General features: G+C 43.1%; 1 protein-coding gene across 3 annotated transcripts in view; it reads right to left on the reverse strand.

Moving 5' to 3' along the window:
• Window positions 1-232: 232 nt before the first annotated feature.
• The window catches only part of faxdc2 (fatty acid hydroxylase domain containing 2), a 58,683-nt gene continuing 32,323 nt past the window's right edge, over window positions 233-26,592 (reverse strand). The window contains exons 1-9 of one of the 3 annotated variants that reach the window (XM_014123918.3): window positions 12,786-13,076; window positions 11,218-11,294; window positions 10,685-10,779; window positions 10,384-10,487; window positions 9,665-9,786; window positions 5,683-5,888; window positions 2,390-2,495; window positions 2,047-2,213; window positions 233-1,449 (exon numbers count right to left, since the gene is read on the reverse strand). In XM_014123918.3, coding sequence (XP_013979393.2) covers window positions 1,293-1,449; window positions 2,047-2,213; window positions 2,390-2,495; window positions 5,683-5,888; window positions 9,665-9,786; window positions 10,384-10,487; window positions 10,685-10,779; window positions 11,218-11,292 — 1,032 coding nt within the window. In that variant the 5' untranslated portion in view covers window positions 11,293-11,294; window positions 12,786-13,076 and the 3' untranslated portion in view covers window positions 233-1,292. Of the gene's footprint in view, window positions 1,450-2,046; window positions 2,214-2,389; window positions 2,496-5,682; window positions 5,889-9,664; window positions 9,787-10,383; window positions 10,488-10,684; window positions 10,780-11,217; window positions 11,295-11,739; window positions 11,762-12,785; window positions 13,077-26,592 lie in introns of those variants that run through there. The other 2 variants (XM_045688015.2, XM_045688017.2) reach the window with 2 other exon arrangements.

Genomic DNA, 26,592 nt, shown 5'->3' on the forward strand with positions numbered 1-26,592 from the left:
CCTGTAAATCACTCTGGATAAGAGCTTCTGCTAAATTACTCAAAATGTAATCCAGCTTTCTGGAACAGTCCCCTTATCTAGTCACATCACTGATGGATGATATTGTTTTGATGAATACTGTAGCAGACTACTGATTATGTGTGTGAAAGAGTGGAGAGAATGGGAGTAAAAAAGATGATTTACAGATGTGACGATGAATGCTGATTGTGTCAAAGCTTTGAAACAAATGAGATGTTTTTTTGTTAAGGTTTTATTCTGCAACAATGCACAGTTTATGAATTACAGGTCATGTAAAAATCTATACTGATTCCCAAATCTCAACCCAGGAGTCAGACTACAGAACACAACCCTTTAAGGACCAATTTATCAATCAATACAGATTGTACAAATGTTGACAAAGATGGGATGATTGTATGGTTTTCCATAGACCAGAATCCACAAATGTACTAATATAAGGTTTTCTCCAGTTACACAGGAATCACTCAAAAAAATGCATCTTTATTATCAAGTGCCAATTACAGTAATAAAGTGCCATCCAACAATCAGATTATAAAATGTAGGATTTATAATTAAAAAGAGATATGTCCCGTCCTTATCTCCAAGCAGCAAGTTTATACTTAACAGCGGAGAACAAGGTTAGACTGAAAAGGTAGAAAGTGCTACTGCTAGGAACAGTATAACAAGATGAAACAAAAGTCTTCTGATCAAGCAGGTAAAAGTAGTAAATTACCACGATGTGTTTCCAGTGTAATGAGGTGCTTTGTAGAGTCAGGGATATGACGTAGATTCAAAGTAAACAGCATATTGGGTCAACTTCCGCAACAACGAAGAGCGTTGAAGCATGAGGCTAAACTTCTCCCCTGTTTTTGTCCCGCGGCTACCACGTTGTAAGAGCGTGAAGCAAACCCGTGCACATGCGCAGATACTGTGTGTGACTGTGAGAGCAAAGTCTTGCATCTTGCTCATCACAATATCTGCGTTGCTGCTCGTGCATCGTCATTTTGCTGACTCTACCTTTAATAAGAACTCCACTGTCTCTACTACCAAGATTAGAAAGGAACAGTGGGAGAGGAAACATCCCAGTGCCAGACTTGAGGATGGGAATACTGATTGCATCTCTATAATCTCTCCTTTCTCTGTGCACTTGTTCACTTCATCATAGATTTTCCTCTAGCTCATGCTTACACCAATCCAATGCTTTTAACCGTATGGACGAGTGCACACTACAGGAGTAAGGAGAGATTATTGGGATGTAGCTGGATGTCAGAAGTGACGTTTGGGTTTGGGGAGAATCACTGGACCTTCTTGGGGGGGTCTGGGATGCTCTCGGTCAGAGGGGTGAGGCTGAGGAGCAGGGTGTGACGCTCGAAAGCCTTGGTCTTCTTGAAGTTGGCGTCGGTCCCGTGTAACCTGTCCAGAACCCCCAGGACTCCAAAGTTCTGGTTGAACCTGCAGAGATGGAGGGTAGAGTACATAATTACTACAAAATAAGAACAGTACACTGTTTTAACGTTTCCTCCTTTGAATTTGACATGTACATTGCCTGGCTAAAGCCACAGACTCGCTGTGTTTCAGGCAGGCTAACTTGTCCATGGAACAAATCCCAAACCAAACTCCACCCTTTTACACGTATCAACTCCCCTTTTCGGATCGGGAAGGATTACATTTAATAAGCGTAAGCAATATTACAGAAAATTTCGACCTAGCCTTCAGAAGAGATATGTGGAGGAGTTATTACCATACTTTTAAGATCTGCCATGGCCGGCAGAGTCAACAAAGTCCAAAGTACAAACAAAGAACTGGACATGGGTTCACAGTAATACAAATGAATATGCCAAGAACAGTGTGCACTATATCAGTTAACATACCAAAGTCCCCTCTGGGAAAATTAAATAATTCTGTGTATGTCCCAAATGGCACCCTATGCCCTTTAAAGTGCACTACTTTTAACAAAGTCCCATAGGGCTCTGTTCAAAAGTAGTGTGTTACATAGGGAAAAGGGTGCCATTTGGGACGCAAGCCTATCTTGCATAAGACAGGACTCACTTGAGGTGATGGTAGTCATGGAACTCGGGGGAGGGCAGGAAGGGGAGGTGGTAGCCACAGTGGGAGATGGTGGTGCTGACCAGAGCCAGAGCGTACCACAGGGTGGTTGTGACCAGGTGGGAACCCAGGATAACAGGGCCGATCAGGGCAGGCAGCATGTTGGACAGCTGGGGGTGGGGCAGGACCATCAGAAACATGGTTTTACATTGTTTAGAAATACGCTATATGGTTATAAATGATCTGCTTACAAGATTATCCACAATGCAGTGTTTCAAGCTACGGTCCCCTAGTTTGACTTTGAGAGAGAGAAAGAAAGAACAGTGGAAAGGCATAAAGTGCTCACCACGTGCTCCAGAGGATGGGCGTAGAGAGAGACCACTCCGATGGGAGCCGTCCACTCATGGTGCTGCTTGTGGAAATGCTTGTAGAGGGCAGGATGGTGAAACAGCCTGACAGGGAAGGGATCACAAGTTAAATGTCAGATGGTCAAAGATACGGTCAGGGTGAGTTGTATTTTTCACTCTCAGCTCTCTGACCAAAAATATAAAATGCAACATGTAAAGATAATCCATCCACCTGACAGGTTTGGCATATCAGGAAGCGGATTAAACAGCATGATCATTACACAGGTGCACCTTGTGCTGGAGACAAAATCCACTCTAAAATGTGCAGTTTTGTCACACAACACAATGCCACAGATGTCTCAAGTGTTGAGGGAGTGTGCAATTTGCATGCTGACTGCAGGAATGTACCAGAGCCGTTGCCAGATAATTGAATGTTCATTTCTCTACCATAAGCTGCCTGCAATGTCATTTTAGAGAATTTGACAGTACGCCCAACCGGCCTCACAACCGCAGACCACGTGTAACCATGCCAGCCCAGGACCTCCACACCCAGCTTCTTTATCTGCGGGATCGTCTGAGACCAACCACCCGGAGAGCTGATGAAACTGAGGAGTATTTCTGTCTGTAAAACTCATTCTGATTGGCTGGGCCTGGCTCCCCAGTGGGTGGGCCTATGCCCTCCCAGGCCCACCCATGTCTGTGCCCCTGCCGAATGATGTAAAATCTATAGATTAGGGCCTAATGAATTTATTTCAAATGACGGATTTCCTTACGTGAACTGTAACTCAGTAAAATCGTTGAAATTGTTGCATATTGCGTTTAGATTTTTGTTCAGCATAAGTTCTTTGCCACAGCATTGAATGTGCTTGTAACATTTCAATTCCTGCACTAGCACAAAACATAATCCTTTTTGTCGTTCCATATGTTATGTGATAATGCAATATGTTCATGTTGTCCCTTTACTCAGTGCATAGCCAATAAAGCACTAAAATGTAAAAATGGTATGTGTACCTTCTACAGGCTGATAAATTCTAGCTGCCTATTAAACCAGAGGTTGACCCCTCTCTGGTGATAGGGGTCACCAAAAAACAGCACTTAGAAAGCATTTAATACCCTAAGTGATATTTCTGGGGATAAAGCCGATGGCTGTAATTCAGCTATCGGCACTTTAAATTGATAGAGATGTCTTACATACAAATCATTAAAATCCAGACGGAAAATATTTACACAAGAAGCAACCTAATAGAGTTTGACTGTGTAATATTAGGTTGCTTCTTGTGTAAATATTTTCCGTCTGGATTTTAATGATTTGTATGAGCTGGTTCACTCTGGCCTTACAAGATGGCTTATGTTTTGACCTCGGCCCAGGCACTTGGAGGCAGCTGGAGAGTGAACAGTGATAAGGATGAGAATATACAGTACCTAACGAAAATGCACACCCTTTGAATTTTTCCACATTTTGTTGTGTTACAGCTTGAATTTAAAAATGTATTAAAGTTAGATTGTTTGGGGTCACTGGCCTACACACAATACCTGATAATGTGAAAGTGGAATAATGTTTTTCAATGTCATTTTTATTTTTTAAAGCTGAAATGTCTTGAGTCACTAACTATTCAACCCGTTTGTTATGGCAAGCCTAAATAAGTTCAGGAGTAAATATTTGCTTAACAAGTTACATAATAAGTTGCATGGACTCACTCTGTGTGCAATAATAGTGTTTAACATTATTTTTGAATGACTACCTCAACTCTGTACCCCACACACAATTATCTGTAAGATCCCTCTGTCGAGCACTGAATTTCAAACACAGATTCAACCACAAAGACCAGGGAGGTTTTCCAATGCCTCACCAAGAAGGGCATCTATTGGTAGATGGGTAAAACAAGACAAAGCAGACACTGAATATCCCTTTGAGCATGGTGAAGTTATTAATTAGACTTTGAATGGTGTATCAATACACCCAGTCACTACAAGGATATAGGTGTCCTTCCTAACTCAGTTGCCAGGGAAAGAAACCGCTCAGGGATTTTAAAACAGAGTGTAATGGCTGTGATAGGAGAAAACTGAGGACGGATCAACAACATTGTAGTTACTCCACAACACTAACGTAATTAACAGAGTGAAAGAATATATATATATATCCTGCATCCTGTTTGCCGGCAACTATTCACTTTTTGGCCTGAATACAAAGTGTTATTTTTTAGTCAAATCCAGTACAACACATTATGGTGTTCCACTCTTCATATTTTCAAGCATAGTGGTGGCTGGATCATGTTATGGGTATGCTTGTAATCATTAAGGACTGGGGAGTTTCAGGATTAAAGAAAAGGAATGGAGCTTGGCACAGGCAAAATCCTAGAGGAAAACCTGGTTAAGTCTGTTTTCCACCAGACACTAGGAGACAAATTCACTCTTCAGCAGGACAATAACCTAAAACACAAGGCCAAATCTACACTGGAGTTGCTTACCAAGAAGACAGTGAATGTTCCTGAATGGCCGAGTTACAGTTTTGACTTCAAAATCTACTTAAAAATCAATGGCAAGACTTGAAAATGGTGGTCCAGCAATGATCAACAACCAATTTGACAGAGCTTGAAGAATTTTGAAAAGATTAAATGGGCAAGTGAATGCACAATCCAGGTGTGGAAAGCTCTTAGAGACTTACCCAGAAAGACTCACAGCTGTAATCGCTGCCAAAGGTGATTCTACAAAGTATTGACTCAGGGGTGTGAATATTTAGTATATTAGATAATTCTGTATTTCATTTTCAAGAAATCTTCTAAAATGTAAAAAAAAGAAGGGGTATTGTGTGTAGATGGGTGTGAAAAAACAGCCATTTCCTCCATTTTGAATTCAGGCTGCAACAACACAATGTGGAATAAGGCAAGGGGTATTGGGTGTAAATGTGTGTGAAAAAACAGCCTTTCCTCCAGTTTGAATTCAGGCTGCAACAACACAATGTAGAATAAGTCAAGGGGTATTGTGTGTAGACGGGTGAGAAAAAAACAGCCATTTCCTCCATTTTGAATTCAGGCTGCAACAACACAATGTGGAATAAGGCAAGGGGTAGTAATACATTGTGAAGACACCGTCATGAGTATCTTGTCTTTGGAACCTCTCAGAGGAACGTGTCTGTTTCCCCATATGCATATGTCTGTCTATTGTTAATCTATTAAACATCGTAATCGTTCGCTTATCTTTGGGTACAGCATTTTCCACACCAATCAATTATTCCTGACAAGGCCCTGTATTGTATATGAGAAACCATGCTGCCCCCCTCCTCAGCCACTACCTGTGTGAGTAGTAGAACAAAAGCTCCTCCAACACGGCGCAGAAGGCCATCTCCAACAGGCCTCGGTGGAAGGTGGGCAGCTCTGGGCCGCAGGGATTCCCCCTAGAAAACATAACTGCCCAGCACACCACCACCATGGGAGCAGAGATGAAGAGCTGGTTGAGGACCACCGTCTTCACAGCGTGGCGCAGCTTCACTGGGTCAACCTACGGGATGGGGACAGTTTTAGTGGCAAATGTCAGGTCTCCGTTTTCTTCAAGTAATCAATTATCATCACCCATTTCTGCAATCATTAGTCTTCTTGTTTATTGTTCACTTAGTTGAACTTGTTTTGTTTACTTCAAAGTCTTCAATTTCTGATAGTTTTTAAGATGTAAGTAGGGGTCCTATTTCATTTTTTAACATCTTCCTGCGGCTACGCTCGTTTGTTGTGTACTTAGAATATAATTACTCTAGTTAGCACCATCAATCTTTCTTAGGAAACCACAACGTAGCAATAAAGTCATTTGTTGATAGTGTGTTCATCCGTCTGAAAGAATTTGGATGGTGTCCATGACAAATCCACAGATGTACAAATCAAACACCCGCTACATACATCACTGTATAGCTGATTTAGAGAGACCATAGTAACATCATAGTAATGTTAATTCAGAAATATATTTATTCCAAATGAATTAAACAGATCTACGCTTTATAAATCAGATAAAGAGGTTATGTCCAGTTGGTAAGAGCTTGACGCCTTGATAAGTTCCTTTCCTGAGGATGGCTCACCTCTCACAGTTCTGGGTGACTTTAACCTCCCCACGTCTACTTTTGACTCATTCCTCTCTGCCTCCTTTCCACTCCTCTCCTCTTTTGACCTCACCCTCTCACCTTCCCCCCTACTCACAAGGCAGGCAATACGCTTGACCTCATCTTTACTAGATGCTGTTCTTCCACTAATCTCATTGCAACTCCCCTCCAAGTCTCTGACCACTACCTTGTATCCTTTTCCCTCTCGCTCTCATCCAACACTTCTCACTCTGCCCCTACTCGGATGGTATTGCGCCGTCCCAACCTTCGCTCTCTCTCTCCCGCTACTCTCTCCTCTTCCATCCTATCATCTCTTCCCTCTGCTCAAACCTTCTCCAACCTATCTCCTGATTCTGCCTCCTCAACCCTCCTCTCCTCCCTCTCTGCATCCTTTGATTTTCTCTGTCCCCTATCCTCCAGGCCGGCTCGGTCCTCCCCTCCTGCTCCGTGGCTCGACGACTCACTGCGAGCTCACAGAACAGGGCTCCGGGCAGCCGAGCGGAAATGGAGGAAAACTCGCTTCCCTGCGGACCTGGCATCCTTTCACTCCCTCCTCTCTACATTTTCCTCTTCTGTCTCTGCTGCTAAAGCCACCTTCTACCACTCTAAATTCCAAGCATCTGCCTCTAACCCTAGGAAGCTCTTTGCTACCTTCTCCTCCCTCCTGAATCCTCCTCCCCCTCCCCCCCCCCCTCCTCCCTCTCTGCGGATGACTTCGTCAACCATTTTGAAAAGAAGGTTAACGACATCCGATCCTCGTTTGCTAAGTCAAACGACACCGCTGGTCCTGCTCACACTGCCCTACCCTGTGCTTTGACCTCTTTCTCCCCTCTCTCTCCAGATGAAATCTCGCGTCTTGTGACGGCCGGCCGCCCAACAACCTGCCCACTTGACCCTATCCCCTCCTCTCTTCTCCAGACCATTTCCGGAGACCTTCTCCCCTACCTCACCTCGCTCATCAACTCATCCTTGACCGCTGGCTACGTCCCTTCCGTCTTCAAGAGAGCGAGAGTTGCACCCCTTCTGAAAAAACCTACACTCGATCCCTCCGATGTCAACAACTACAGACCAGTATCCCTTCTTTCTTTTCTCTCCAAAACTCTTGAACGTGCCGTCCTTGGCCAGCTCTCTTGCTATCTCTCTCAGAATGACCTTCTTGATCCTAATCAGTCAGGTTTCAAGACTGGGCATTCAACTGAGACTGCTCTTCTCTGTGTCACGGAGTCTCTCCGCACTGCTAAAGCTAACTCTCTCTCCTCTGCTCTCATCCTTCTAGACCTATCTGCTGCCTTTGATACTGTGAACCATCAGATCCTCCTCTCCACCCTCTCCGAGCTGGGCATCTCCGGCGCGGCCCACGCTTGGATTGCGTCCTACCTGACAGGTCGCTCCTACCAGGTGGCGTGGCGAGAATCTGTCTCCGCACCACGTGCTCTCATCACTGGTGTCCCCCAGGGCTCTGTTCTAGGCCCTCTCCTATTCTCGCTATACACCAAGTCTCTTGGCTCTGTCATATCCTCACATGGTCTCTCCTATCATTGCTACGCAGACGACACACAATTAATCTTCTCCTTTCCCCCTTCTGACAACCAGGTGGCGAATCGCATCTCTGCATGTCTGGCAGACATATCAGTGTGGATGACGGATCACCACCTCAAGCTGAACCTCGGCAAGACGGAGCTGCTCTTCCTCCCGGGGAAGGACTGCCCGTTCCATGATCTCGCCATCACCGTTGACAACTCCCTGGTGTCCTCCTCCCAGAGTGCTAAGAACCTTGGAGTGACCCTGGACAACACCCTGTCGTTCTCCACTAACATCAAGGCGGTGACCCGATCCTGTAGGTTCATGCTCTACAACATTTGCAGAGTACGACCCTGCCTCACACAGGAAGCGGCGCAGGTCCTAATCCAGGCACTTGTCCTTTCCCGCCTGGATTACTGCAACTCGCTGTTTGCTGGGCTCCCTGCCTGTGCCATTAAACCCCTACAACTCATCCAGAACGCCGCAGCCCGTCTGGTGTTCAACCTTCCCAAGTTCTCTCACGTCACCCCGCTCCTCCGCTCTCTCCACTGGCTTCCAGTTGAAGCTCGCATCCGTTACAAGACCATGGTGCTTGCCTACGGAGCTGTGAGGGGAACGGCACCTCCGTACCTCCAGGCTCTGATCAGGCCCTACACCCAAACAAGGGCACTGCGTTCATCCACCTCTGGCCTGCTCGCCTCCCTACCTCTGAGGAAGCACAGTTCCCGCTCAGCCCAGTCAAAACTGTTCGCTGCTCTGGCACCCCAATGGTGGAACAAGCTCCCTCACGACGCCAGGACAGCGGAGTCAATCACCACCTTCCGGAGACACCTGAAACCCCACCTCTTCAAGGAATACCTGGGATAGGATAAAGTTATCCTTCTAACCCCCCTAAAAGATTTAGATGCACTATTGTAAGTGGTTGTTCCACTGGATATTATAAGGTGAATGCACCAATTTGTAAGTCGCTCTGGATAAGAGCGTCTGCTAAATGACTTAAATGTAAATGTAAATGGTAAAGTATAGTTATCCTCAGTCCGGTCTCATGTTTTCTGAGCTTTGCACCCTCACATTCAAAAATCATCACTGACCTTTGAAACTCACAGGGCAGTTCTTCAATATCTGGCTACATTATTTGGTGAGTATATCAAGCTGCATTTGGCATATATTATAAACAGGTAATGTTTATGACTGATAAGCGCTTTGAGTAACACAATGTCACTTAAGTATCTAATCTTCCACAGATTGCAGGAAATGGCAGGCTCGGGTAAACACTTTAAGTAACCAGCGGTAGTCAGTAATGGCAGTCGTTCTCTCACTAGTGTCCTGTAAAACAACATCTATTCATCAAACTCAGTAAGAGGACATTGGTCCGATCGACTGATGGACATGCCGTTCATAGAGACCTGAGTTTTTCCTGACTACGGGACCTGAACATGATCAGGAGAGAACCTCCTGGCCCTATTTATGATGACACTGAATTTCACAACACACATGCTAGTACAAACACACACGCACGTGAGAGCACACACACACACAACTCCTTTCACTAGAGTGAAATGTGAGGCTTTCAGAAGGATGATCATTTATTACAGTAGACAGGAAGGGCTCTAATCAGGAAGGTCATGGTGAGATACAGGTGTGTAAAACTGGATTAGACTGACTGTACCGGGTTGTTCTTGTCCACCTGTATTCTGTAACGGGTGATGAAGTTGGGCATTCCAGTGTAATCAACCAGCATGAGCAGAAGATTGGACCCCCAGAAAGCCGCAAAAGGCACAAACATCGCCCCTGTTCAGCACAACCAAAATCAATGCATTACATGCAATACAACAACCGCATCATGTACACATGAACCAATTCAAGATACAGCATGCCCTAACATTGTCTAAGAACAGCTCAGCAGGTTTCACTCAATCAGTACATTAACATCTCATAAAAATGATATAAAACCAAAGATGGTGACTGAAGTGCCAAAACAGTCACTATTTTGCCTTTATAGTGCACTACTTTTGACTAGGGCCCATAGGGCAGTATGTAGGGAATAGGGTGCCATTTCAGACCCAGCCTTTACAAATCACATGACATCATCTCTAGACAGATGTTTGTGCCTAATAATGGACGGAACATAAATATAGTTCACAACTCAATTCTGGGGAGAAGAAGAAAGAAGCCTGAACTTTTTACGTTGTTTGTCTTTCTTATATCACCCAGATATCAGAGCTGTGGAACATCAGAATTCCATGAGAGAGTTGTACTGGGCTGCTCACCACAGTCTATTTCTTCCTGTTCCTTTGTGCAGCATATAATACTTCCTTTAGTTTACGTCGAATGTTATTTCCAGCAGGACACCGGGCTTCAGATCCCACCAGTTACATTGTCTCTTACCGGCATAGAACAAGGCTGTCTCGTGTCCCTCCCACCTCCGGTGTACTTTGGTCCACTGGTTTTGCCAGAAGTCTCCTGATGCTCCCCAAAACCTCTGCAGATGCCTGGGAGGCACAGAGAAAAGGCTATGGTTACAACTAGTCCCACAAATCTGTGGTTGCAATAACAATTCAATATTGTTCTTATTACTCTAAATGGAACTAATTCATATTATTCCAGTGTTCACAGTGTAAATATCGCATTGGTTAATGTTTGCTCTGAAATCATCCCTGTCCCTACAGTGGATGTTTGTTGTTATTACCATGTTAAGGAGTTCCCAAAGGCTGCCAGGACAAAGAGGCCAGATCCAATGATGATAACCGCTTTCATCACTGAGTCCAACAGGCCTCCTTGGGCCTCCAATAGGAAGAGAAAACAACAATTATTTAAAAAATCTGCTCTCTGGCCCAACAGTCTCCACAACTCTTTACTTTTCAAGTCACCTTCTGCAATGATCACTATTCCCTCAACTCACATCATCATGTGTATAAACTGTATCTAGAATTCCCTCTGCACTGGATATAATGAAATGCAGTCCTACAAGTTAGACCTGTACTGACATGTATCCAGAGAAGTACAGTTAAGTAGCATAGGTCACTCCTTTTAGCCTGCTATGTGTCATTGCAAAACAATGGCACATGACACAGAGTACAAGGAGTGAAATGTTAGCTAAACAGACTGCTACCCAGGCTAGAAAGAGACTGTCTATGACTCAGTCTTACTTGTTCAACAAATGAATTGTAAACATCCAGATGTCAATTACACTGCATGATTGAGGGGGGGGGATGTTCTTACCTGTCTTTGACTGCTTGGGTTCCTTTGGACAGGGACCTGAACTTTGCTGTTCATTTGAGTGACTTCGCCCTTCATGTCTTAAAAGAAAACACATTTATTGTATAATGCAGGCTACCATACATGTTTTCTTTTCACAAGCCCTGGCTGGCACTTTTGTATTTTTGCTTTATCAAACTTTATTTGCCACATGTGCCGAATACAACAAGTGTAGACTTTACCATGAAATTATAACTTACAAGCCCCTAACCAACAGTGAAGTTCAAGAAGAAAATATTTACCAAGTAGACTAAAATAAAAAGTAATTATAAAAAGTAGCACAATAAGGAGGCTATATACAGGGTGCACCAGTACTGAGTCAGTGTGCAGGGGTACAGGCTAGTTGAGGTAATCTGTACATGTTAGATCAATTCCAATGTTTTATGATTGATTTATACTGTCCAAAGTCCTGTCTTATCATATGATTTTACAACAATAGATTGTGGCTGGAATGTACAGTTGCAGGTTGATGTATAATCTGATTACCATTCATTTGAGCTCGATTTTCAAACACATTCCTGAGGATAACAAGCAAGATTGGCATGCATTGTAACAAGATTAGTGAAAGCAATCTTACCGACAATGATTGTATAGAAGTGGGCTTCTATATTTTTTAAATGATAACGTGTTCTTATACAAAAGCTTGCAGTAAAAAAATGGCTAAATCCAATCAGGGTATATCTTTTGGATCAACCAGACAACAGTCTATTTACATTGGGCAACAAAAGCAGGCTAGTATAAATTCTGCATGCAAAGCATAGGCCTAACTAACCCAATATGTAGGCCTACTATTTAGGAGCCTAAACATTCCCCATACTTGTTAAGGTCCAAGGAACTTATTCAGTATGTTATTTTCAGAAGTAGACTGGCTCTGACAGCCATCTAAACGTGCATCGATTCTCAGTTGCGATACGGTTCTAGAAACATAAAGCACTTTACTTTCATATCACATCAAAATACACACACTGTAGGCTACACAGTTTTAACCGGCTTTATCACGGTGGCAGCCAACAGCGCTAACACATTTCTGGCAGCCTTCTTTATGTTACACACAGGTGTTTGGCTCGTACTGGATAGTTAATTAGCACAAGTGGTCCCTCCGTCTTCCACACTATAACGTGGAGATCGGCTATGGTCGTGTGGTAACAATAACCCTGTAAAGGTGTGTATCAATTTGAAGGTTTTGTTTTTTGAAAATTGTTTCTCGCTGATATGTTCCCAAAACCGTACCGCAAGCAACGCGTGTTAATATCCAGACCGAGCGTAGGGGCTCTTACAAAAACACTAATTACTGACGCCTTCCTCCAATGATGTGTAATGGAAATGAGAGTCATGATCAAGGAATAAAAATACAGTTTGCTAAATTGACTCAGACTGCCCTATTGGCTGACTATAATTATTTTTTACAGATTGCATAAGGCTCAGTGAAATTGATAGCCTGTAGAATACAGTAAACTCCAGATCAGTATCTAATCCAACGTCAATAGAAGGAGATGAGAGCAATAGGTAGATACCGGTCGCCGACTACTTACTGCTGTAGTTTCCTCGGACGATCGCAATCTACACAACTATGTTTCCAGTCGGTAGGCTATATACAGCCTATTATTTTACATAAAAGTCGCAGCTTCAATTTGATGTATTTACAACCCTATACGACTTATGATTGGTGGATAAATTGTCAGCTGACCATGAAAAAAGCACAAAGCTGCGATCTCCTTTATTTTCGTCTAGGTGATGGCTTTTGTAATCTTCTGTCTTCCACATGTATTCGGGTGAAGGTTGAACGAACTGTTAATGGCCTTTTGTTATCGCCTTTCCCCTCGAACCCTGGCGGGGTTGAGCGGGTGATGTTTATTTTTTTATTCCCTGGGAAACGTTATAGTAGCCTATACTGACTTCGCCTTATCCTCAGGTTAGAATCAAGATTGTGACTGAATTGGGCCACTGTCAATTCCAGATCTTAAATTGATCCGGTGTTTCTGGACCAGGCATGCAAAGGTTTAGTATAGAATAGAAAATAATTGTATTTTTCCTGTGAGGGTAGGTCTCATGTTGACTTTGTTGCACAACATTCAACAAGTGATAACCATAACTTTCTTATACAGGGAAAGGGTCTGAAAAATTCCGAGGTAAAGTTGGTTTCATATTCACACATTTGGACATTCAACAGACATTCGCCAAAAGCCATTTAAAATGGTAAAAATCAATAACTAATTGATTGTCACAGAAACATGAAAATGGATGTGGTTTATTCTATAAATGTCTAGCATACTTTTACAAACGTTGTTTTGAGGAAAATAATCCAGTTTTGACTTGATAGAGGGCATGTAGTTCGTCTAGAGGGCATGTGGTCAAAGTTCTAACGAGTCTGTTCCAGTTTCAACTGTTCTGCCTGCGACTATGGAACCCTGACCTGTTCACTGGACGTGCTACCTGTCCCAGACCTGCTGTTTTCAACTCTCTAGAGACAGCAGGAGCGGTAGAGATACTCTCAATGATCGGCTATGAAAAGCCAACTGACGTTTACTCTTGAGGTGCTGACCTGTTGCACCCTCGACAACTACTGTGATTATTATTATTTGACCATGCTGGTCATTTATGAACATTTGAACATCTTGGCCATGTTCTGTTATAATCTCCACCCGGCACAGCCAGAAGAGGACTGGCCACCCCTCATAGCCTGGTTCCTCTCTAGGTTTCTTCCTAGGTTCTGGCCTTTCTAGGGAGTTTTTCCTAGCCACCGTGCTTCTACACTGTCACGTCCTGACCAGTAAGGGGTCATTTTGTTATTGTAGTATGGTGAGGACGTGGCAGGGGTGTGTTTGCTTTGTGTGTTTAGTGTTTTTTGGGTTATGATCTGTAGTAGAGTTAAAATGGTTATTCCATCAAACTTCAAATTATTAGAATAGTACACAACGCAGAACAGAACAATCAGGTTGAGGGTCAGTGGCCAAAGCCCGCGAACAGGAATATTCCAAGTTCAGACAGAAGGGGGGAGTCAGATTGCTATGATCGCCAGGAACTTTACTTTTGGTTTCTAATTTTAATTGTTGCGCTACTGGTGATGCCTGTTGATGTTAGGTAGGCAGCTACAGTAGCTGAATGATGTTAACATCTTCGGGTTTTGTTTCATTAAATGTATTTTATTTAATCTGGGTGCTTACGTCACCTACTAACACCCTGGTACTACCCGTAGCTCCCGTTCAACTCAGTCTGATAAAACACTGAGAGAGAAAGGTATGTGTTGCAGATTACTCTTTTGTAGAAGTCCGTAATGTGAAATAAATAAAACGTCCCAAGGTTAATGCTGTAGATATTGTTATAAGGGAGTGTGAGACTATTGAAACACGTAACTTTCAGTTTTATTGTTGTTATTAATATAGTTTGCAGAGTGCTAAAAGTGTTGCTAGCTAGCATGCCTTTCTGTGATGCAGACGGCTAGCTGAGCTGCTGACTGGTGATGGTGTTGCATTATGGGAGATGTAGTTTTGGCCCTCTAAGGTCTGAATGGGATAAAGGCGATTTCACGTTGTAACTTGTTTGTGTTGCAGTGCTTTTGTACATGAGTTGTTGTATTTTGGTACTGTCAACACTGAAAGCACCTAGCAATGTATTGGAGATGTGAGACAGGATATGTGTTTTACCTTTCTTCATGCTCCTGTGTAGAACAGCTTGTCAGGTGGTGCATTGGAGACTGATGTGTTCCTGTCCTGTCTTTTCACAATCCTATTGCAGGTATGGTTCTATTGTCTAAGAATTAAGATTATACATTCTTTGTATTAAGGACTGGTTATTATTTTATACTATACATTATGGCTTTATGTATGAGTGTGATTGTGAGAGTCTGAGAAAACACTGAGAGAGAAAGAACAACTTGTCAGGTGGTGCATTGGAGACTGATGTGTTCCTGTCCTGTCTTTTCACAATACTATTGCAGATCAACATAAAAGACAGCCGTGGTGTCACTCTTCATTTCTTCAGATCTATGTTTAGAGGCAGCTGTTCCTCGTTGCCTCTAATTGAAGGTCCTATTTAGTAGGGGTGTTTTTTCCATGGGTTTTGTGGGTAGTTGTTCCGTGTATAGCTGTGAGCCTTACAGGACTGTTTTTCGTCGTTGTTTTTGAAAACGTTTTTTTTTTTTTTTCTTCTAATAAAAGAAGATGAGTATTCATATACCCGCTGCGTTTTGGTCCACTTTTTACGACGAACCTGACAGAACTACCCACCAAACGAGGACCAAGCAGCGGAGAAAGGAGCAGCAAAGGAGCTATAGGGAGTCATAGACCTGGGAGGAGATCCTGGATGGGGCAGGACCATGGCACCAGGCTGGGGAGTACCAACACCCTAAGGAGGATCTGGAGGCAGCCAAGGCGGAGCGGCGCCATTACGAGGCATTATTCGCACGGATTGGCGAGTGCGAGAGGCAGCCCCCCATGCTTATTATGGGGAGCAACGGATCATGAAGGCACCAAGCTATGCGAAAATACGCACCGCAGCTATCATGCCTCAGCACAGCCCAGTTCGCCCTGTGCCAGCACTCCGCCCGTGCCAAGCTATGTTAACAATCCAGCCAGAACGGGTTGTGCAGGTTGTGCGCTCCAGTGTGTAGTCAAGGCCCCGTGTATCCAGTTCCTGTTCCTCGCACTAGCCTTGAGGTGCATGTCACCAGCCTGGCACCTCCAAAGCCAGCCCCACGCACCAGGCCTTTAGTGCGCCTGCCCAGTCCGGTACGTCCTGTTCCTGCTCCTCGCACTAGCCCTGTGGTGCGCGTCCCTAGTCTGGCGGCCTCCAAAGCCGGCCCCACGCACCAGGCCTTTAGGGCGCAGTGCCCCGTCTAGAGCTTCCGGCGCCAGTGCCCCGTCTAGAGCTTCCGGCGACAGTGCCTACAGTCCGGAGCCGCCAGAGTCGCCCGCCAGTCCGGCGCCGCCAGAGTCGCCCGCCAGTCCGGCGCCGCCAGAGTCGCCCACCAGTCCGGCGCCGCCAGAATCACTCCTCAGCCCAGAGCCTTCAGCGGGGGTGGACAGGTTAGGTTGGGGACTAGGGCCGGAACCAGAGCCACCTCCGTAGGGGGGAGTTTGGGGAAGGGGGGGTGTTTGCACAGGAACAGTCGGTGACGGTGGCCACCCTCCCTTCCCTCCCTTTAGTTATTTTTTTTTGGGGGGGGGGTATTGTTGGGGTCTTTTGGTTAAGGTGCATTCGGGGTCTGCACCTTTGGGGGGGGGGGGGGTACTGTCACATCCTGACCAGTAAGGGGTCATTTTGTTATTGAAGTATGGTCAGGACGTGGCAGGGGTGTGTTTGTTTTGTGTGTTTCGGGTTTTTTTGGGTTATGATCTATGTTAATATATTTCTATGTTTGATCTATTTCTATGTTTAGTTTATTGGGCTGACCTTCAATTGGAGGTAGCTGTTCCTCGTTGCCTCTAATTGAAGGTCCTATTTAGTAGGGGTGTTTTTTCCATGGGTTTTGTGGGTAGTTGTTCCGTGTATAGCTGTGAGCCTTACAGGACTGTTTTTCGTCGTTGTTTTTGAAAAAGTGTTTTTTTTTTATTATTATTTTTTTTCTAAGAAAAGAAGATGAGTATTCATATACCCGCTGCGTTTTGGTCCACTTTTTACGACAGACCTGACATACACCTGCATTGGTTGCTGTTTGGGGTTTTAGGCTGGGTTTCTGTACAGCACTTTGAGATATCAGCTGATGTAAGATGGGCTATATAAATACATTTGATTTGATATCTTCTTAGAAGGAGCCTGGCATAAAATTCTGCATCTTCAGTCATATTAAATTAGATTACAGGAAAAAACTATGGGATGAAGGGATCAGGCCTGACTAACAAAGAAGACAGGTGGATGGATCAAGAGGATCAACATGGACATTCCACAGTGAGATAAGGAAAACTAACCATAACATACACTACCGTTGAAAAGTTTGGGGTCACTTAGAAATGTCCTTGTTTTTTGTCCATTAAAATAACATCAAATTGGTCACAAATACAGTGGTGACATTGTTAATGTTATAAATGACTATTGTAGCTGGAAACGGCTGATTTCTTTATGGAGTATCTACATAGGTGTACAGTACAGAGGCCCATTATCAGCAACCATCACTCCTGTGTTCCAATAGCTAATCCAAATGTATTATTTTAAAAGGCTAATTAATCATTCCAAAACCCTTTTGTAATTATGTTAGCACAGCTGAAAACTGTTGTCCTGTTGACCTGATTAACCTCCGTACCTTCAGGCTCTGATCAGGCCCTACACCCAAACAAGGGCACTGCGTTCATCCACCTCTGGCCTGCTCCCCTCCCTACCTCTGAGGAAGCACAGTTCCCGCTCAGCCCAGTCAAAACTGTTCGCTGCTCTGGCACCCCAATGGTGGAACAAGCTCCCTCACGACGCCAGGACAGCGGAGTCAATCACCACCTTCCGGAGACACCTGAAACCCCACCTCTTTAAGGAATACCTGGGATAGGATAAAGTAATCCTTCTAACCCCCCCTTAAAAGATTTAGATGCAGTATTGTAAAGTGGTTGTTCCACTGGATATTATAAGGTGAATGCACCAATTTGTAAGTCGCTCTGGATAAGAGCGTCTGCTAAATGACTTAAATGTTAAATGTAAAGAAGCAATAAAACTGGCCTTTAGACTTGAGTATCTGGAGCATCAGCATTTGTGGGTTCGATTACAGGCTCAAAATGGCCAGAAAACAAAAAGTTCCAAAACGTGTACTGACTGTAATAAACTCCAACGGGTATAAAAACTTGAACAGTCTATCTCCTTCCCCAGTTTCATCAAAAGTTTTGAAATCACACTTTTGCAGATGCATAGGGGTTTGTACCTAATAAAGTGACCACTTGATCTATAGACTTTCCAGAATGTGTTCTGGGAATACCCAGGGTATTAAACATTTGGCTTTAAGTGTTGAACAGTTGAATCTATTACCCCAGGAGATGGTACCATTCAGCTTGTCTGGGAATGACAAAGGACTTCAACAAAGCCAAAATAGCAAATAATTGGAAGTGGCCTCTTTGCTGTTAAATTAGAGACGTATAAATGACTGTTGTGCCTTGTAACTACTTTAAAATGTCCAACTGTTGCACTAAAAATGCAAACATTGATTTTGCATACAATTTAAGATTGTAAACATTGTTCAACTTTATATAAACATTGTCTGACTTCATATAGAACAAATTGCACTTGAAATGAACATTTCTTTAAAGTTATTGCAAATATATGCATATTTTCACTTTTTTTCTGTGACAATCACTGAATTAGTTCACCTGAAATTTTTTCCTCAAAACAAAGGTTGTAAAAGTATGCTAGACATTTATAGAATAAATCATATCTAGTTTGATGTTTCTGTGACAAACGGTGAATTGGTTAATGATTTTTACATTTGTAAATGGCTTTTGGCGAATGTCTGTTGAATGTCTGAATGTGTGAATATAAAACCAACTTTACCTCAGTCTGAAAAATAGGTATATGAGTGGAATTGGTTGCCTTGGCATGAGAGACTGATTAAACAGACTTTCGAACATAATCTATGTGAGAATATCAGGAAATGACAAGTCCTCTGTCTGCCCCAGCTGTCCTACTATGCCAGTTGCATGTGTTTAACTGAAAGTATTGCTTCTCCCAAGAGTTTATGGATTGATGTCAGATGACTATAAATCATCTGTATAACTCAATCTCTGTCATATTATGGAGATGTTTCATATTAGTGATTGAATGCAGTATAATTAAAGTGTACTCGACAAGTTAATATTTGCATTAGGGGAATAAATTATGTAAATGTCAGCATGTATTTGTATACCAGTTGGTAACCCCCGCCAACAAACACTACGTATGTAGTCAGACGTCTTTTAGAGACTGCTGAAAGAACAAAAGGCCACAACTTCTCTTTAAACGTTCACCTGATTAGCTTTGCCTAAATTGCCTTACAGGTAACTTGTCTGCTATATGGCATATTTTAAGTAGAGAAGCTCCAACGCACCTGCTTAATAACCTAATGTACTCTGGAGTGCATTTCACTACTGAAACATTGTACTGCAAGTACTGCAACGTTGTGTAAAATAATAATAACCCAGTCTATATTGGGGAAGACTGGGTTTGGGTGAAAGTTAATTCAATAATATGATGAATGACAGCCAATCTTCCAATTTAGCCAATTAGCACTTGACTTTCACTTTCTAGAATTTCATCTCTGACCTCTAACCCCAGACGGGTCACAGGAAGATCAAGGTCTTGTTCCAGGCAGACTATATTGCAGAAGTGGCATTGCATCAACCAATGATTGGATCAACCAATGGCAGGTGTCTGCAATGTAATCAGCCTAAAACGCAGCCTTCCCAAGTGTCTGGCATTGGGATGGCTGGACTGACTGTTAATATACTTTTGGTAGAAACTAGAAGTAGTATATTTTCTTAACTCTATTTCATGAGGTGTATTGTTGGTTTTAAGGGCTTGAAATTAAGCATTTCATGGTAAGGTTGTGTTGTGTTCGGCGCATGTGACAAATACAATTTGATTTGATTAGAGGAGTTATCAGACAGCACCTGATGTGGAAGTTCACCTCTTGCCTTATAGATTAGATGTCTTATTCAAAAGCCTAGATAATTGAGACTAGATCAGAAGACTGGTGGTGTTTCCAAAAAATCTATAGGAAAGAAGGCCATACCACATCAACCATGTGAAATTCTACAATCCTTTTACAATCCATTTGTTGGATGGTAATCTGCTCTTACCATATTTGTTTTATTAGCACTTATGTATTTGTTAATGCTTTAGTAAGTTTTTTGTGAGGGTCCGTATCAATGTAAGGGAAGACCCCCCTGAAATGGACAAAAATGAATGGGAAGATATTGGCACCGTACGAAACATATACACGATGTACAATACCACTCATTTGGACGCCGTTTCATTCAAAACATATTCCAAATGTCATATGGCAAACGCCAAGTGTCACACAACAAAAATCCAATAGATTGCGAGCGCGCTCCACCGTGAATTTTCTTATTGCAAATGTAACACAAGTCAAGACCCAAGAGTAAAATTTTGAAAATAGGATTTTTTTTACAAAAATGTATCACCCCCTTAAAAAAGTGCTTTCTGGACCGTTTTTCGAAATTCTTTAGATTTTTTTTTTACTTGTCCATAAGGCATATGTTTTGTCCATTTGCAATATGATTTCGTAGGAAGTCAAAAGTCACTTTGTTTTCTATTTTTTTGCCAAATGCCATAAGAAATGTCCAAATGCAATATGAAAGTATTGAATGTGCCAAATCAGGATGTTTTGTCCATTTGCCATGTATGATCATAGGAAGTCAGTTTCCAAACCCAAAAGTCAGTGAACCATGTCCAAATGGCATTTATACTGCCCAAATGATATATAGCCCTATGTTAAGCCATGAATCAACCTAGATGGTCTATTTGTCATGTATGATGAGGGAGAAGTGGGACTCTGTTTTTTAACTATTTTTTGAAAAACGTCCAAAATGACCAGGGGCGCCCCCTATATTGGATGGGCACAGGTGGGGGGTGCTTCCTACCCAATCGTAGACCCATTGCTCCGCCTAAAGGCATTAAAAAACATTTTAAAAATGTGCTTCTGATAACCCATTCCAATCACCAGGTGCACGGCTGTCCATTTGCAATATGTTTCAATGGGCATTTACCATCACGAATTTGACATGCTCAAAAATACTGATTCGCAGTTCATGATTGTTGCCTAATCACACATATGAAGTTGTGGAAAGATCTGACCTTTTTAACCCTTCGAAACAGCCCCTAGGACACCATTTTAAAGCCCTCCTGGTTGACACAGGAAGCTGAAAGTTAACACATATCTTCCTTGGGTTAGGCTCTTATAGAATATTGAGTTTTAAGTCTTTACGTTAACAACTGACTTATTTACAGAGGGTTGAATGAGTGTGTGTTATTTCAGAAAATCACAGAAATCTCGTAGAGCTCCGAAACCCGCCTTAACGGATTCATCTGAACACGCTGCAACTGGATCTGTAATTTTTGGAGATTTAAAAAAAAAAAATTTAACATGAACAATTGTACATTGTACGATTTCTCTTAAATTACGATAGATAAAAATCTGGTTATTTTTTTCCTGACACCGTAGGTTTATGTACTTTGACGTGAAGCGGTCAAATTGGTGCTCTATTTTCATTTTTGACCTTTAACCTCTCTAGGGTATGTGGGACGAAATCGTCCCACCTACTCAACAGCCAGTGGAATCCCGTGGCGCGATATTCAAATACCTTAGAAATGCTATTACTTCAATTTCTCAAACATATGACTATTTTACACCATTTTAAAGACAAGACTCTCATTAATCTAACCACACTGTCCGATTTCAAAAAGGCTTTACAATGAAAGCAAAACATTAGATTATGTCAGCAGAGTACCCAGCCAGAAATAATCAGACACCCATTTTTCAAGCTAACATATAATGTCACATAAACCCAAACCACAGCTAAATGCAGCACTAACCTTTGATGATCTTCATCAGATGACACTCCTAGGACATTATGTTATACAATACATGCATGTTTTGTTCAATCAAGTTCATATTTATATCAAAAAACAGCTTTTTACATTAGCATGTGACGTTCAGAACTAGCATACCCACCGCAAACTTCCGGTGAATTTACTAAATTACTCACGATAAACGTTCACAAAAAACATAACAATTATTTTAAGAATTATAGATACAGAACTCCTTTATGCAATCGCTATGTCCGATTTTAAAATAGCTTTTCGGGCAAAAGCACATTTTGCAATATTCTGAGTAGATAGCTCGCCATCACGGGCTAGCTATTTTGACACCCACCAAGTTTGGCCCTCATCAAACTCAGATTTACTATAAGAAAAATTGGATTACCTTTGCTGTTCTTTGTCAGAATGCACTCCCAGGACTTCTACTTCAATAACAAATGTTGGTTTGGTTCAAAATAATCCATAGTTATGTTCCAATATCCTCTGTTTTGTTTGTACGTTCAAGACACTATCCGAAGGGTGACGCGCCCGACGCGTTTCGTGACAAAAAAACCCCGAAATATTCCATTACCGTACTTCGAAGCATGTCAACCGCTGTTTAAAATAAATTTTTATGCGATTTTTCTCGTAAAAAAGCGTTAATATTCCGACCGGGAAACCCTGTTTTCGTTCAAAGATGAAAAAATAAAAACATGGTGTCGGCTCGTGCACGCGCGCCCCAGTCTCATTGTTCTCTGATCGACCACTATCCAAATGCGCTACTGTTTTTCAGCCTGGGACACCAGAGTCATCATTCAACGTTTTGCCGCCTTCTGAGAGCCTATGGGAGCCGTAGGAAGTGTCACATTACAGCAGAGATCCTCAGTTTTCCATAAAGAGAGTGTAGAAGGCCAAGAAATGGTCAGAGAGGGCACTTCCTGTAAGGAATCTTCTCAGGTTTTTGCCTGCCATATGAGTTCTATTACACTCACAGACACCATTCAAACAGTTTTAGAAACTTTAGGGTGTTTTCTATCCAAATCAAACAATTATATGCATATTCTAGTTTCTGGGCAGTAGTAATAACCAGATTAAATCGGGTACGTTTTTTATCCGGCCGTGCAAATACTGCCCCCTACCCTAGAGAGGTTAATCCCAGAAAAATGGCCTTAACTCAAAAAACGTTGAGGCCTCGACTCCATCTTGTTCGGGGCCAACTGCCCATTATGCCAAACCTATGCTCACCAAGTTTCGTCTTCGAAGTCTTTTCGTTTAGGAGAAAAGGCCACGTCGTGATTGGTGATGTTTTGTACATTTGCAATATGATTCTATTCACCCTCTGGTGGTATTTTCCGGGACAGTGGAAAAATTACCAAAATGTGAAAAATTTATAAAACGGAAACCGAATGTCCAAGAGACTTCGTTCGATGACTTCCCCGAAGATCTGGCCCCGGTGCATGGCCCGCCGCCGTCCGCGAATGTTTATATGGAGCTTCTCATCAATCATACAGCAAATGCCAAAATGTTCCCTTCGTGTATGGAAAAATATACAAGCATTTCCATCACCAGACATTATGCCAATGAAAATGTATATTCATGTAATAATGTACATACCAATGATAATATACACCCTCTCTCTCTCAATGCTGTAATGACTTCTAGTGTGGCAACAGTCTCACTATACCTGCACATGCTCATAAACTCAGCAAAAAAATAAATGTCCCTTTTTCAGGACGCTGTCTTTCATAGATAATTCGTAAAAATCCAAATAACTTCACAGATCTTCATTGTAAAGGGTTTAAAAACTGTTTCCCACGAATGTTCAATGAACCATAAACAATTAATGAACATGCACCTGTGGAACGGTCGTTAAGACACTAACAGCTTACAGATGGTAGGCAATTAAGGTCACAGTTATGAAAACGTAGGACACTAACACTAAAGAGGCTTTTTTACTGACTCTGAAAAACACCAAAAGAAAGATGTCCCCCAGGGTCCCTACTCATCTGCGTGAACGTGCCTTAGGCATGCTGCAAGGAGGCATGAGGACTGCAGATGTGGCCAGGGCAATAAATTGCAATGTCCGTACTGTGAGACACCTAAGACAGCGCTACAGGGAGACAGGATGGACAGCTGATTGTCCTCGCAGTGGCAGACCACGTGTAACAACACCTGCACAGGATCGGTACATCCGAACATCACACCTGCGGGACAGGTACAGGATGGCAACAACAACTTCCCGAGTTATACCGGGAATGCACAATCCCTCCATCAGTGCTCAGACTGTCTGCAATAGGCTGAGAGAGGCTGTAATGATGGCTTGTAGGCCTGTTGTAAGGCAGGTCTTCACCAGATATCACCATTAACAACGTTGCCTATGGGCACAAACCCACCGTCGCTGGACCAGACAGGACTGTCAAAAAGTGCTCTTCACTGACGAGTCGCGGTTTTGTCTCACCAGAGGTGATGGTCGGATTTGCATTTATCGTCGAAGGAATGAGCGTTACACCGAGGCCTGTACTCTGGAGCGGGATCGTCATGGTCTGGGGCGGTGTGTCACAGCATCATCGGACTGAGCTTGTTGTCATTGCTGGCAATCTCAACACTGTGTGTTACAGGGAAGACATCCTCCTCCCTCATGTGGTACCCTTCCTGCAGGCTCATCCTGACATGACCCTCCAGCATGACAATGCCACCAGCCATACTGCTCGTTTTGTGTGTGATTTCCTGCAAGACAGGAATGTCAGTGTTCTGCCATGGCCAGCGAAGAGACTGGATCTCAATCCCATTGAACACGTCTGGGACCTGTTGCATTGGAGGGTGAGGGCTAGGGACATTCCCCCCAGTAAAGTCCTGGAACTTGCAGGTGCCTTGGTGGAAGAGTGGGGTAACATCTCACAGCAAGAACTGGTAAATCTTGTGCAGTCCATGAGGAGGAGATGCACTGCAGTACTTAATGCAGCTGGTGGCCAAAACAGATACTGACTGTTACTTTTGATTTTGACACCCCCCCCCCCCCCCCCCTTTGTTCAGGGACACATTATTCCATTTCTGTTAGTCACATGTCTGTGGAAGTTATTCAGTTTGTCTCAGTTGTTGAATCTTGTTATGTTCATTCAAATATTTACACATGTTAAGTTTGCTGAAAATAAACGCAGTTGACAGTGAGAAGATGTTTCTTGTTTTGCTGAGTTTATGTAGCAGATGGGGATCTGTGAATCTCACTCCTCAGCCTGAAGTGTCTCCACTTGCGCTGGCGAATAGCTAGCTTTTCATAGGCACGACTGGGTAAGATGCTTTAGGGTGACTGCTGTGTGTTTGCTAGGCAGAGTTCCTGGGTTTGAGCCTTGGTATGAGCTGAATCAGGAGGAAGTGGTATGCCTACTCACTAAGCAAGCAGTGTGACATCCTTTACACATTAACATCCAAAATCCAACCTCTGTCAAGATGTTTGATATTAATAAAAAGGGGTTGATAGGCTACTATTGAATGCTGCAGAATCCCTCCCACATCAGTCACACATTTCCTGTAAAACTGCCCTTTTCATCCTGCTGTTGCGCTTGTTTACACTGAGCTGCACTGGAGTAAGCCACAGTGGTGCCGGCACGAGATGTCGGTCGGAAAACGTACCTTAATTTAGGGATGGGATATGCCACTGTTCTTCAAATTTTACCTTTATCCACACTGATACATCGAGAAGATTTTAAATGCTGCTAATTTCCCCGAAAACTGCCCTTTCATCTTCATGCTAGCTAGCAGTATCCACAGCAGCCATTATAGAATGGCAAGTCGCGTTAAACAACAAAGGATCTGATTGGCTGACACTGCCATTCCAAAATTGCTGTGGTGGCTACGACTAGCTAGCATGAGGATGAAAAGGGCAGTTCCAACCTCAGTACAACTCAGTGTAAACAAGCGTAATGGTAGGGTCAGAATCTTCTGGTAAGGGCTTAGGAATAAGGGCATGTGAAATGGAAATGGGTTTCCATGGCTGAGCAGCCGCACACAAGCGTAAGATCACCATGCGCAATGCCAAGCGTATTTGAGATTCTTCGAAGTTGCCACCCTTTGCCTTAATGACAGCTTTGCACACTTTTGGCATTCTCTTAACCAGCTTCATGAAGAATGTTTTCCAACAGTCTTGAAGGAGTTCCCACATATGCTGAGCACTTGTTGGCTGCTTTTCCTTCACTCTGCGGTCCAACTCATCCCAAACCATCTCAGAGTTGGGTTGAGGTCGGGTGATTGTGGAGGCCAGGTCATCTGATGCAGCACTCCATCACTCTCCTTGGTCAAATAGCCCTTACACAGCCTGGAGGTGTGTTTTGTGTCATTGTCCTGTTGAAAAACAAATGATAGTCCCACTAAGTGCAAACCAGATGGGATGGTGTATCGCTGCAGAATGCTGTGGTAGCCATGCTGGTTAAGTGTGCCAGGAATTCTAAATAAATCACAGACAGTGTCACCAGCAAAGCACCCCCACACCATCACACCTCCTCCATGCTTCACGGTGGGAACCACACATATGGCGATCATCCGCTCACCTACTCTGCGTCTCACAAAGACACGGCAGTTGGAACCAAAAATCTAAAATTTGGACTCATCAGACCAAAGGACAGATTACCACCAGTCTAATGTTCATTGCTCGTGTTTCTTGGCCCAAGCAAGTCTCTTCTTCTTATTGGTGTCCTTTAGTAGTGGTTTCTTTGTAGCAGGTCGACCATGAAGACCTGATTCACACAGTCTCGTCTGAATAGTTGATGTTGGGATGTCTTCGTTACTTGAACTCTGTGAAGCATTTATTTGGGCTGCAATTTCTGTGGCTGTTAACTCGAGTGAACTTATCCTCTG

The sequence above is a fragment of the Salmo salar genome, chromosome 10 (genome assembly GCF_965601325.2).
Source record: "Salmo salar chromosome 10, fSalSal1, whole genome shotgun sequence".
NCBI lineage: Eukaryota > Metazoa > Chordata > Actinopteri > Salmoniformes > Salmonidae > Salmo > Salmo salar.